The sequence below is a fragment of the Rhamphochromis longiceps genome, linkage group LG22, assembly GCF_057381845.1.
Source record: "Rhamphochromis longiceps isolate RC_006_pf linkage group LG22, R_longiceps_female_GT1.1, whole genome shotgun sequence".
In the NCBI taxonomy this organism is placed as follows: Eukaryota; Metazoa; Chordata; class Actinopteri; order Cichliformes; family Cichlidae; genus Rhamphochromis; species Rhamphochromis longiceps.
The window spans coordinates 14,330,403-14,345,064 of record NC_140577.1 but is presented as its reverse complement, the minus strand read 5'-3'; the positions used below and the strand labels follow the sequence as shown (position 1 = coordinate 14,345,064).

The 14,662-nt window shown below is 39.6% G+C and overlaps 1 protein-coding gene across 1 annotated transcript; it reads left to right on the top strand.

Moving 5' to 3' along the window:
• The first annotated feature begins 4,642 nt into the window (after positions 1–4,642).
• On the top strand, positions 4,643–10,382 carry LOC146643718 (kelch-like protein 10). Its single transcript, XM_085395827.1, has 5 exons — positions 4,643–4,794; positions 6,055–6,538; positions 6,951–7,565; positions 8,481–8,630; positions 10,020–10,382. Exons 1-5 carry the CDS (start codon positions 4,643–4,645, stop codon positions 10,380–10,382), a joined length of 1,764 nt encoding a protein of 587 aa, XP_085251953.1.
• The last annotated feature ends 4,280 nt before the right edge of the window (positions 10,383–14,662 follow it).

Genomic DNA, 14,662 nt, shown 5'->3' with positions numbered 1-14,662 from the left:
CATCTTTAAAGTGCTGTACTGCCATGTGTTAACATCTGAGACTCCAACATGAAGGACTGAAATAAATCTTTAGAGCATTAAACCGCTGGTGAACTGGACATTTTTTGTAGGTATCTCAAAAACCTTCAGTAGGAGAGCCTGCACTGTAGATACTGGGTTTTATTAAGAGAATGCAATTGCAACAATAACAAATTGAAAAGATTTTTTCATTCCCTGTAATGTATGGCTGCTGAGTAGCCATACCAGACATGCACACAGGGTGACTAGATCACAATAAGCCGCATGTCGGACTTTTCAACTCTTGCTAGGTAAACACAATAAGAATAAAGGGAAGTTTTCACTCCCCCTTGTTATTTCAGCTGCGCTTCTGTCTGGTAACAGTCTATAGGTTTGAGTAAGGATGTATCCATAGGTCTTTTTGGAGCACTAGCTGACAATTTATGAATCTTTAGCCAAATATCACACAAATATACTGTGTCGCTTCACACCATTTTTTCTCTTATGTGAAACTGAAAAATAACTCTATTTCTCAGTATATCTGTCATCTGCTTTGTGGTATTTTCCACTATATTGCACAGAATGATATATTTGTTCATGATAAAAGCACCAACTTTATATGTACTGAGGAAAATCCAGTGTTTAGAAAGGTGGATGTCCTGCAGAGCCTGTAAAATGTGGGACATTGGTTCAAGATGTGGGAGAGGGGGGAAAGCATAAAAATGCTGTGCAGTCCCCCTTATAGAGGGACATCTGATCCCCCAACCTGCACAACATGAAGGTTGAAGCAACACCAGTAACACAACACCTTATGGAGGTAAACGTGTAGACAGTGATGTGCAAAGCTGTTCATAGGAACATCCTCCATCCATGGTGGTGTAATCTTTATTCTGATGCTGAATTGATTGATTTATGAATTTACTGTAAACATTTCTTACATTTTTCTTATTGCAAGCAGACAAACCTGTCCCAGGATTGTTCCTGCTGCTCCATTTTATAAACACTCTAAATCAAACTCATTCCATTATAATTTTAATTTTAGGATGATGTTTTCATTAAATGCTCTACATCTGCATCAAACCAGGCTTGTCATATACAACCTGCTTTTAGTCATATATATTATATCTTTGAGCAATTGCTCAGCAACAGAGTTGGACGTGCGTGCAGTTTGTGCTCAGACAGGTGACTGCTTGCACCTGTCTGTGGTAACACTGTCAAGCACCGTCATTATAACAGTCTTGCACTATACATGCAGTGCGTATATCATATTGTGGCTCTATAAAAATCTATTTAGATCATAAACCTGTGTTTTGTTTGTTTGTTTGTTTGTTTCTTACTACTATTGTACATCAGTAAAGTGCAGGAGCCCATTTTTCCAACTAGATAAAAGTCTAATACAACCCAAGAAAACAGCTTAACCATGAATCACACTTTGTAATATCTGTGTTTGGCACTGTCATGTATTTTTAGACTCATATGTTTAATAACAAATATTTTGGCTTGTGTAGTAAGGAAAGTACAGGGGGTATAATGAAGTGTCCACAAAGAATTTTTTCCAATGACCTAGCATGCATAAAAACAGGACCATCACTAATACACAATACTTTGACTCTGTTCATGTTACAGCATTGTGTATTAAAATGTGGGTAAAAACTGATGGTTACAAATGTTTATTTGTGTGTTTGTAGTTTCCTGGGGAGATAAACTGGATTGCATTTTTGTTGGGAACTGTTATTTCAACATAACGGAGTCTAGTACAGCACGTCCCCAACAACTGGAACCTCAGTAATAACAGAGCCAACACACGAAACCATAAAATGCAGAAAAATCTGAAAAAACGTCCTATTAACGTTGAATATGAGCTAAATATGATATTGTAGTCCATTCGTAAGAGTGTTTTGAAGTGCTTATTTTACTAGTTGACCTCTGTGAGGCAAACATACAAAATGCTGTATGCTATCTGTGAGGCTCATATGCAATTTTTTAAATCCAAATCAAATCAAAACAAAGCTTTTATGCAATGAAAGGTTCATTAAAACAATGTAAATATACATTTCAAAACAATTCTATGGGGCAACTGTTGCCAAGTCATGATGATGTCATAGGCTCCATTCCCCAAATTCCACAGTTAGATTTGATTTTGTGATCTGAACACTTCAAGACAAACTTCAGACAAAAAAACTAAGAAAAACAGTCACAAAACTCAAGATGAGTGAAGAAGGCCAGCCGCCATACAAGTCGAGCTCAGTGTATAATGAACTCCGTTCGGAGGGACAATTTTGTGATGCAATCATCAAAGTGGAGGATGTTGAATTTCCGGTCCACAGGGTCATCCTGTGTAACTGTACGCCGTACTTCAGGTGAGTTGCTTACCTGATAATGTGAAGGACAGTTGACTGGTTTATACCTGTGAAAAATGTAATTCATGTACTTAGTCTGTGAAACAGTGCCAACAAAAAGGAACGGGTTGAATCATAAAACTTTTGTGATAGAAAGACTTTGTCACGGTCAACTGACAGATACACCCAAAACATAATGCAAACATTTGCAGATTTCATCTTTACCTTCACAGAGATTCCACTTCAGTAAATGTGCCATTTAAAAAGCACTGTGAATCACTTGGTGATTGTGTGAAGTCTAATTGAAGTGTTTTATTAAGTTATATTAATATCTTCCCCACTGTTTGATACAGTAAGACACACCAGACTTCCTGATACTAAAAATGTTGAATTTTGTTATACAGTTATACGCTGAGCAAAAGTTTTGAGTTGCCTCTCATTTTTTTATATTTTGCTTTGAAACAAATGATTTTTTAAAAGTCCACTTGAGCAATAGTTCTCAACGTGTTTTTTTTGAAGGCTTGTAAAGGTTTCGTTTGGACATTTTTCACCCTTTTTAGTCCAGTGCTTGTACCCGAGGAATGGTTTTGTTTTTGTTCATTTGTTTATTTGTTTGTTAAGCCATTTAAGGCTGATCTGTCTTCTGTCATACAGTGAAAGCTTGACGGAGCTACAATGGCCTAATTTTCTGCTTAACTTTGTAAATTATAACAAGTTCCGCTTTAGTGCTATACCAGTCAGAAAAACAAACAAAAACAAAACAAGGCTTATGTTGCAAATGCAATAAATTGTCCGTCTTTCTTTTAAATGCGTTTCTTAGTACATCATTTTAATATTGTAGAGAACCCAAACATATTCTGCGAGCAGTCTTTGGTTCAAGTTGAATGATTTTAGTCAGTGGCGGGGTTGGGGTTTCTTTGCCAAGCCCAAATAAACTCACTTGTACAGCTCAGAATAGGTTCAAGTTAATGCATTCCCATTCGCGCACACTCATATTCAGACTCCTCAGAATGCAGAAGCCAGTGATCAAGCCACTGACCTGCTAATTTATTGACCACCAGATGTATCTTGTAAGCCACTGCCATCGTGCACACATGTGGCACAGTGGCGCAGTGATTAGCGAACAAAAACGCATATGAGGCTAAACTGGCAATTCTTAATTAGTCATAGGTGTGAGTGTGAATGTCCTTTCTGTCTCTCTGTGACAGACTGGCAACCTGTCTGGATGCATAGACGGGTGCCGCATTCTCAAGGCACGAGTCTCAATATTAGAAGCAGGTGTATGCCTTATACTGTCATCACTGCCACCCTGCTGCATCTGACTGAAGCATCCTGATGCCAGGCTGAGCATGCATGACGCATGATCCCGCGTGATCCCTTGCATGACCATCTGACTGTTCTTGGTGGAAGTGACTTGACAGAGCTATCGAGATGAAGTTCTCTAACCTGTATGACAACCCGGCCTGTGGCAGTTTGAGTGTCGCCTCCACATTGCCAGAGATCACTAGCATATCCAGACACTTCCTTGGCCAGCATTTAGTATTGATATCTCTCCCACTGAATATGCCTGGGTAATTTTGGGCTGGCATGTTCATTAGAGGCAACCAGAACCCATTGCAGCTGGATGCTGCATATATCTATGAATGGAAAGAAATTGCTCAACAACAGATCTGCAGTCTGTGCTCAGACAGGTGACTGCTTGCACCTGTTTGAGGTAATACTGTCAAGCACCGTCATTATATCAGTCTTGTACTATACATACAGTGTATATATGTGTTTTGTTTGTTTGTTTGTTTCTTACTACTATTGTACATCAGTAAAGTGCAGGAGCCCATTTTTCCAACTAGATAAAAGTCTAATACAACCCAAGAAAACAGCTTAGCCACACTTTGTATTATCTGTGTTCGGATATTACAAAGTCATTTTATTAAAAAAATGGCCTATTAAGGTTAAATGTGAGCTAAATATGATATTGTAGTCCATTCGTAAGAGTGTTTTGAAGTGCTTATTTTACTAGTTGACCTCTGTGAGGCAAACATACAAAATGCTGTATGCTATCTGTGAGGCTCATATGCAATTTCTTAAATCCAAATCAAATCAAAACAAAGCTTTTATGCAATGAAAGGTTCATTAAAACAATGTAAACATGCATTTCAAAACAATTCTATGGGGCAACTGTTGCCAAGTCATGATGATGTCATAGGCTCCATTCCCCAAATTCCACAGTTAGATTTGATTTTGTGATCTGAACACTTCAAGACAAACTTCAGACAAAAAAACTAAGAAAAACAGTCACAAAACTCAAGATGAGTGAAGAAGGCCAGCCGCCATACAAGTCGAGCTCAGTGTATAATGAACTCCGTTCGGAGGGACAATTTTGTGATGCAATCATCAAAGTGGAGGATGTTGAATTTCCGGTCCACAGGGTCATCCTGTGTAACTGTACGCCGTACTTCAGGTGAGTTGCTTACCTGATAATGTGAAGGACAGTTGACTGGTTTATACCTGTGAAAAATGTAATTCATGTACTTAGTCTGTGAAACAGTGCCAACAAAAAGGAACGGGTTGAATCATAAAACTTTTGTGATAGAAAGACTTTGTCACGGTCAACTGACAGATACACCCAAAACATAATGCAAACATTTGCAGATTTCATCTTTACCTTCACAGAGATTCCACTTCAGTAAATGTGCCATTTAAAAAGCACTGTGAATCACTTGGTTATTATATGAACTAAATTCAGACTGTGTTGAACTGAAGTCTAATTTATGTGTTTTATTAAGTTACAACATTTTGATGCACTCTTATCAACCCAATAAAACACACCAGGCTTACTGATACTAAAAAGATTGAACTCTGTTATAAAGTCATACGCTGAGCAAAAGTTTATAGATGAGTTTTTGTTCATTTGTTTATTTGTTTGTTAAGCCATTTAATGCTGATCTATGAATCATTCAAGCATAAAAAGGACACCTACCATAACTCGAAGGATGAACCATTATTGTTTCTACACATAACACACAACTTAGTGAAGAACCAGCGTTAAAGACAAAACAAGGAGTAGCACACATAAAAAAGTAATGATCTACAGCAGATGAACAGTATCTGAAAGTCATGTCCTTAAGAAGTCCAGCAAATTCCTGACACAAAACCATTTAATCCATCTACTTATCATGAAACCTCATCAGAAATGGTTGTGGAAGGAAAACAGAGACTGTAATTAAGCAACATGCACTGGAACTTCCATAAGGAAAGGAAACAGACTGAGGTATGCCAAATTATGCAATAACTAGACTAAAGATCAGAGCAAACTGGCCTTATGGAGTTGATTTCAACATTTGTCATAGAGGTACAACAGTGAGTGTCTAGAGTTAACTTTAAAACACGGTGGAGGCTCTGTCGTGGTGTGGGACTGCATTGTGTTTGGCAAAAGCTTCATAAACATGGTGCCAATGTAATAAAGACATTGAAAACCCAACAATCAAGCGCACTAAACATGTACAAACTCTGTTTTGGAGTTATATACTCTATGGCAATATGGACTAGACATTACAAGACTATCACAGTAATCACATAGCAACACATGTAATTAGGAAATCATTTCCATTCCTGTCAACAGATTTTATATATTTATCTTGCTTGTGCATGACATAGTTTATTATCTTGTTGCCTCCACACCTTTTAATATTCTCTACTCTGTCTCCATCTCTACCCTCAGGGCTCTTTTCAGCCGCTGGAGCAACCCAGACAAACAGGTCTTCAACATACCTGGCGTGTCTCCTGAGATGATGGCACTCATCATTGACTTTGCATACACTGGCTCAGTTTCCATAACGGAGGAAAATGTAGTGGAACTTCTCATGGCAGCTGATCAATTCAATGCAATGGACATTGTGAAACTCTGCTCTGACTTCCTCGGGGAGCAACTGTGCCCAGAGAACTGCGTTGGCATTTGGCAGTTCACAAAAGTATGCTTATCACCCGAACTACGCGCCAAGGCCTACCACTACATCATCAATAACTTTAAGCAGGTTGTTCTTGAGGAGGAGTTCCTGCAGCTAACTGTGGAGGAACTTGCTGACATCCTTGATAGAGACGACCTCAATATGCAGTTGGAAACCACTGTGTATGAAGTGCTTACAAAGTGGATTAGCCATGTACCTGCAGAACGGAAACAACACCTCACCGCTCTGTTGCCCAAGGTCTATAAACTTTCATTACTACATTTAGTTTGGACTTAAATCTTCAGCATTTAAGTCATAGATTGAGTCGATCCATCTGGGTATAAGGATGCTTTAATATCTCAAGATGTTGCTCTTTTCAGCTGTAGCCAAACCACATTTAAGAAATTCTCTTCAAGAGCATTAAAACCGTATCAGATCTCTACACACATGCTATAGAATAAATTATATTTATTAAGTATAGTTGCTAGGGCTATGACTAAAAACTGTCCCTGCTGACGAAAAGACTAATGGTGTCTGACTTTGGTCGCTCTCTTGCTAGCAATAAGAAAATTAAACAACATTAGGAGCATTATCCTAAAGAAGCTTGAGTTTACTAAAACTGATGTAGTTGAAATTCATAGTCATATTCTCTTCTGTCATCTCTCTGTAGGTCCGACTGGGATTGATGACGTCAGACTACCTAAAGGACAATTTGCTGTCTAGTGAGCTGGTGGGGGCCAATTCTGAGTGCGTGTCCATGATAAGTAATGTCATCTTAGACATACATGGTCTAGGAAGCAGACCCTTCATGTCTGGCTTGTGTCACCCTCTTGCTCGTCCCCGCCTGCCTCATTCCATCCTGCTGGCCATTGGGGGGTGGAGTGGTGGTGATCCAACTAACGGCATCGAGGCCTACGATTGCCGGGCTAACCGCTGGGTAAACGTAACGAACAACCTCGAGTGTCCTCGTGCTTATCATGGAGCCGCCTTCCTCAACGGGTACGTCTACTTCATTGGTGGCTTCGACAGGGTGGAGCATTTCAGCAGCGTCCGTAGGTTTGACCTGACCACTCGCGCCTGTAATGAGGTGGGGCCCATGCACTCCCGCCGCTGCTATGTGAGTGTGACTGTGTTGAACGGGTTCATCTATGCCCTGGGAGGCTACGACGGGCATGTACGACTCAGCAGTGCAGAGCGCTATCAACCTGAAATCAACCAGTGGAGTCTTATTGCACCGATGCACGAACAGAGGAGCGACGCCAGCTGCACAACACTTAACAACCGGGTGGGTGAAGTAAAAGAGTAGCAGAGAAATAGAGTAGGGTCTCAGGCACACAGGCCTAGAGACCTGTCAGCAACCTTTGGTAACAACCAGTTGCTAGGGAAAAATGTGTACTCCTCAGCTGGTTAGGCAGTGATTGTATGAAAGACTCTACAGATTTCTACAGCAAATAGTTTGTGAGTATTTGCAGACAAGTCAGAGTACTCCATGCAAACCTCAACAGTCTGCTTACGACCAAAGGAAACACAAGGAGGCTTGTGGTGCAACACCTTCCTGGTTACAATTTCACAGTAGTGACAGCCATCAACCTCCAGCAACCACTTGCCAACCAGTCAGGGAATACACATTTTTACAGTGAAGCGAGGTGCAAGATAGGTCACAAACTGGTTTCTATGTTCATGTTTTCAAATTTAAAAGTATAGTTTAAAAAGTTGAAAAATATACTAATATATATCTATTTTGTTTCTAACTGATCACAAGTGCATCTTTGCATTTATGTACAGTACTTTAGTTGAGTTGACTTGTCAACTAAAATATAACAGATATTAAAAAAATAGTAAAACACATCATTATTTTATTATATTAAGATCCCAGATTACAATTATATATCTGCATTCCTGAACAGAAAAATTAGCCTTATTGATTGAATGTTATGTTTGATTCATTTCTGGCTTTCTGACTGAAAGAAGTCCCACATACTCAGGTAAAATTTGGGTGCATAAACATGTTTTTATGACAGGTAATTGTAAAACACACACATTTGTTATTACACATTTGTATTTTTCAGTTGGACACTTGGGTACTGAGTATCGGTCTTACTTCACAAATGATGTGGAAACATTTCACTTACAGGTAACATTGTTTCCAACTGAAATCTAAGAAATGTAAAGATATTTAATGTCCCTTTTTTGTTTTCAGATTTACATTTGTGGTGGATTCAATGGCAACGAGTGTCTGCAGACAGCTGAATATTACAACCCAGAGAGCAACCAGTGGACGATGATCAGTCCCATGAACAGCCGCCGCAGCGGGATAGGTGTCATTGCATATGCGGATCATGTCTTTGCAGTAAGACCACAAAGTAGTGCTGACACTCACGTAACATACAAATCAAATCTGTAATGTGCTTTGATCAGCAAGGCTTAACACAGATTTGGCTGACACAGAATTTTGTTAACTTTGTATTTATCAATGATCAGACTCCTATCCTGACCACAGGTTCAGAGAAGGCATTCTTACTCATTCTATGTATTAATTTAACCGATTAATGTTTCTGCCTCATTTTTTTTCATGTGCCTCATTCCCAGAATGTTGTGTCTTTAATGATTTCACTGATGATTTCACATTTCACTCAGTACAACAGAAATACTTATTCAAAACCAACATTGTCATCCTCATCGTTCCATAGAGGACATATGTTAGAGACAATTTCAAACTCATCCTGCAACACCTTTAGAAAAATGAGGGAATAAGCCAAGTGATTAGAACTCATCCTCTGGGGACGGTAGGCATTTTAGCTATAAATTTTATCTTGCTATTTGCCTTAAAACCACTTATTTAGTTGTTTTGCAGCTGCACCCTTTGGTAAAAAGCAAAGATTTTAGTCTCACCTTCTGAGACACCCTTCTTTATTTAGCTAGCTACCGTTTAGTATTTATTTTCTATTCAGACTAAGTCTCTAATCAAATAAAGGAAAAGTTATTATCAGCAGAATGCAGTGACCTTACCCTGGTGCTGACCTCAGGGTCTTTGATCAGGCTTTTAGGCCCCAAGGCCTGTCAGGGCTACTTTAATCTGTTATAGGAAGAAAGGACTGGAACTTAATGTTCCTTTTTGGACTAAAGGCAAAAGAGCTGTGAAGACATTTATACTGAAAACACAAATACTTTTTGTCGAGGGCTATTCATCTTTGTTGATAATAGCGTGGTGTGATAGACAACAGTGCTTTAATAGCTGTAGTTGAGGCTTGAGTGAAAAAAGGTCTCACAGACTTCCACAACAGCTGGCTTCTACTTTATTTTACTTTCTCCTTTTAATTCAGAAGTCATTTTCACACACCACTGCACCCTGATCTTTTCTAGACATTCCCAACAAATGTGGGCCTGTGAGGATGCAAATACTGGGACGTTAATGGGCCTTTTTTAAACAATTTTTATGTGTAAACTCCATATAACAGCATGAGAATATGTCAGGTAGCTGTTCGCTTTATCCAGGTAAAACCCTAAACCAATCAGTGTATTTCAAGTAGTCAGATCACACCTAAGGTAAACAATCTCCTTGTATCTGCTACATATTAAGGGAAACTTTGGACAGTATTGCAACTTAATTCTTCAGTCATTTTCTGGAGTATCTGTGCAAAAACAGCTAAAGACATATAGCAGGTACATTTTCTTACAGGGGTACGGTGAAGCTGGTTACACTTACATTCAATCATTTGACCCACGTATTTACTTTTAGGTTGGTGGCTTCGATGGAAACAACCGTCTGCGCACCGCTGAGGCTTACAACCCACATTCCAATACGTGGAACCTCGTGTCCTCTATGCTGACCCCCCGCAGCAACTTTGGCATTGAGGTAATTGACGATCGCCTCTTTGTCGTCGGGGGTTTCAACGGCTTCACCACCACTTCGAACGTTGAGTACTACGACACTTTAACCAATGAGTGGTATGAGGCGTGCGACATGGAGATTTTCCGCAGCGCCTTGAGCTGCTGTGTGGTGTCCGGACTTTGCAACATGACTGAGTACACCTTTCCTCGTGACTTCCTGCCACTTGCCAATGTGCCAGAAGAAGCAATGGAGTCAGCAGAGTCCACATAACATCTTTAAAGTGCTGTACTGCCATGTGTTAACATCTGAGTCTCCAACATGAAGGACTGAAATAAATCTTTAGAGCATTAAACTGCTGGTGAACTGGACATTTTTTGTAGGTATCTCAAAAACTTCCAGTAGGAGAGCCTGCACTGTAGATACTGGGTTTTATTAAGAGAATGCAATTGCAACAATAACAAATTGAAAAGATTTTTTCATTCCCTGTAATGTATGGCTGCTGAGTAGCCATACCAGACATGCACACAGGGTGACTAGATCACAATAAGCTGCATGTCGGACTTTTCAACTCTTGCTAGGTAAACACAATAAGAATAAAGGGAAGTTTTCACTCCCCCTTGTTATTTCAGCTGCGCTTCTGTCTGGTAACAGTCTATAGGTTTGAGTAAGGATGTATCCATAGGTCTTTTTGGAGCACTAGCTGACAATTTATGAATCTTTAGCCAAATATCACACAAATATACTGTGTCGCTTCACACCATTTTTTCTCTTATGTGAAACTGAAAAATAACTCTATTTCTCAGTATATCTGTCATCTGCTTTGTGGTATTTTCCACTATATTGCACAGAATGATATATTTGTTCATGATAAAAGCACCAACTTTATATGTACTGAGGAAAATCCAGTGTTTAGAAAGGTGGATGTCTTGCAGAGCCTGTAAAATGTGGGACATTGGTTCAAGATGTGGGAGAGGGGGGAAAGCATAAAAATGCTGTGCAGTCCCCCTTATAGAGGGACATCTGATCCCCCAACCTGCACAACATGAAGTATGAAGTAACACCAGTAACACAACACCTTATGGAGGTAAACCAATATGTAGACAGTGATGTGCAAAGCTGTTCATAGGAACATCCTCCATCCATGGTGGTGTAATCTTTATTCTGATGCTGAATTGATTGATTTGTCAATTTACTGTAAACATTTCTTACATTTTTCTTATTGCAAGCAGAAACCTGTCCCAGGATTGTTCCTGCTGCTCCATTTTATAAACACTCTAAATCAAACTCATTCCATTATAATTTTAATTTTAGGATGATGTTTTCATTAAATGCTCTACATCTGCATCAAACCAGGCTTGTCACATACAACCAGTCCTGTATATTATTTATTTTAGGACTTCCTGTGACCTCTGTGTTGGTATATGATAACATTACACGTATTGATGCATATACTTGTGATGCTTAGAGGCACTGTAAACTTTAATAAATAGTGCATTAAAGTTTATACCAAAACTGCGATGCTAGCTCACACATTGCTCATTGCAATTCCTGTTTTCATAGCCATTGCTATGAAAAGGTAGAATGGGAGGGAGAGCCTTCAGTTTTCAGGCACCTCTTATCTGGAACCAGCTTCCAGTTTGGATTCAGGAGACCGACACTATCTCTACTTTTAAGATTAGAGTTAAAACTTTCCTTTTTGGTAAAGCACATAGTTAGGGCTGGATCAGGTGACCCTGAATCCTCCCTTAGTTATGCTGCAATAGGCATAGGCTGCTGGGGGACTCCCATGATGCATTGAGTTTTTCCTTTTCAGTCACCTTTTTCACACAGTATGTGTTAATAGACTTCTCTGCATTGAATCATATCTGTTATTAACCTCTGTCTCTCTTCCACAGCATGCCTTTAACCTGTCTTCCTTCTCTCACCCCAACCGGTCGTAGCAGATGGCCCCGCCCCTCCCTGAGCCTGGTTCTGCCAGAGGTTTTCTTCCTGTTAAAAGGTAGTTTTTCCTTCCCACTGTTGCCAAAGTGCTTGCTCATAGGGGGTCATATGATTGCTGGGTTTTTCTCTGTATCTATTATTGTAGGGTCTACCTTACAATATAAAGCGCCTTGAGGTGACTGTTGTTGTGATTTGGCGCTATATAAATAAAATTGAATTGAATTGCTCATCTTCCTCCAGATCTACACACTTCAATCACAAGAACTTACTATTTTTGCCACTATGGTTCTCCTTCTGCACTTAAAGCCCCGACAGAGCCGTGGAAAAGGGTGCTTTATTCCCTCTGACATTTCCATCCATCCATCTGTCCATTTCCTTTGGCAGTGAGACTTTTTGTGATTAAATAAATCTTGAGATAATTGAAATCAGAATCAGAATCAGAATACTTTATTGATCCCTGGGGGAAATTATTTTTTGTTACAGTGCTCCATTTTAAACCAACATTAAGACAAGACAGACAATACGCTAACTAAGAATAGTACAATATATACATATATATACATACATACATACATACATAAGTCACTTATAAAAACTAGAAACTAGAAACTATAGAAACTAGAGAGACTGAGAAACAGAGAAAAATGCAAACATGCTCAAGAAAAAAAAAGTCAGGCAGCGATTCAGTCTCAGTAGAAGTCGATGCTTTTACATGACTTTCTGGCTGATGTCAAGGACTGGATGTTCCACAATCTCCTCCAACTAAATTTGGACAAAACTGGGATTATTCAGGGGGAAGAAAAGCTTGAATGACTTCGGTCCGTCCTCTGTTTTGCCGCATGCACTCCCCTCTCTCTGCCTCTCCCTTTCGCTCTCTCTTAATCTCTCTCTTCTTCTCTTTCCCTCCTCTGCACTTTCTCTCTTTTTGTCTTCTTCTTTATCTCACAGACAAAGCACTGGTTGCTCGTTTTTGGTCAGAGTCACCTTGAGGCAAACAGAGCTTTGTGTGCATTCGAGTGCATCTGCATAGGAATTTATATATATACACTGTGTGTACATAAAGGTCACGTCCAATTATTCATAAATACTGATACATAGAGTGATACATTTTAGGCTGGGAGAGGGGTGTATCGTTGTTCCTTTTCATACACTTAGACCATGAAATGACTGAAATGAAGGTGTAGTGAGTTGTTTCAGTGCAGAACATTATTTGTTAAAGTTTTACTTTTTGGTTGCTGTTGTTTAGTGACTGATTTTCACACTCTGTGAGTTTATTCATGAGCGAAGCACTTGTACTGTACACTGAGCCCTACATCTGCTCCATGCTGCATTTATCACTGAAAACATCTCAACACTTAAGGCCACAGCAAGGGGATGCAGTGGAGATGTCTTTGTGGTCTGACCATGACTTAGGAGTATCCACACTGATGGGCTTCACAGGCAAATCCCAACCACAGATACTGGAAGAATACCTTAAGAGTTGGGTTATATTATGTGCTGTCATTTTCTATGTTAGTGCTGTGGTCATATTGGGAATAAGTGAAGATTAGGGTATGTTAGGAGTAAAGCTACTAGTATAGACTTTGGTTAATAACAGGCAAACATTAAAGCTAAACTCCTAAGTATGTTCCAGTCCATGTTGTGAGGTGTTAGAAACCTGCGAAGAGGAGCTTGCCTGTTTTTTCAGATCAGTATGGAGGGCAAAAATGCAGGAAGTGCAATAGTGTGCAAAAGTTTTTTCAGCCACATCTCATTTATTTATATTCTGCTTATAAAATGAGAAATAGGAGCAGCAAACATACAATTTTATCTCTGCAAACATACATGGAAAAACAGAGGCTTTACAATTCTAATTAGATTGAAGGTCAATATTTGTTAGTCTATTGCAGGCCGTGGACCGCCATCGTGGGTGATAAACTACCAGTCTGTGACCTATACTGTGACCTACACTGGTGACCTGTGCAGGGTGTACCCTGCCTCTCGCCCTGTGAGGGCTTGCATCAGCTCCAGTCAAAGCGCAACCCTGCATTGGATAAACACAAGAAAATACATGAATGCATCTTTCCTTCAAGATCCAATGCCACTGGCTGATATGCAGCTTCAAACTATGAAAGAGCCTCAACTGTGTTTTACAGATGACTGTAGGCACTCCCTGTTGTTTCCATTTCTCTTCCTTAAGAATGGCTTCTTTGCAGCCCTTCTACTGACACGATTTCTGAGGCATCAGCAGAAATTCTTTGCAACTGACTGTTATTAACAACATTTCTAAAGAAACTGTTCAAAATGGGCTCCTTGCTAAGCTATCTGTTGTTCATCGTCACAAAACTGGTTCATCCCTTTACATGCCACAATGTTGAGTGGCTTAACAAACAAACAGCAAAAAAACAAACAGCCTCAACTGACTGAAAATGAAAAAGCAGACAAAAACTGGAAAAACTGCATTGTATAAAGAAATCAGGGTGGCTCTAGACTTTTGCACAGGAATGGTGCAAGCAGAGGACTTTCATCTGGGAGAGCAAGGTCTGACTGTGCTGATTTATCTTTAGCCTGTGTGACGTAAATGCGTATGCTTCTGCTCTCCTGTTAGCAGGGACTCAGAACAGAGAGGA

Coding starts and splice junctions, on each gene's coding strand:
- LOC146643718 (XM_085395827.1), top strand. CDS start 4,643: ATGAGTGAAGAAGGCCAGCCGCCATACAAGTCGAGCTCAGTGTATAAT. Junction 4,795..6,054: donor AACTGTACGCCGTACTTCAG/GTGAGTTGCTTA, acceptor CTCTACCCTCAG/GGCTCTTTTCAGCCGCTGGA. Junction 6,539..6,950: donor TCACCGCTCTGTTGCCCAAG/GTCTATAAACTT, acceptor ATCTCTCTGTAG/GTCCGACTGGGATTGATGAC.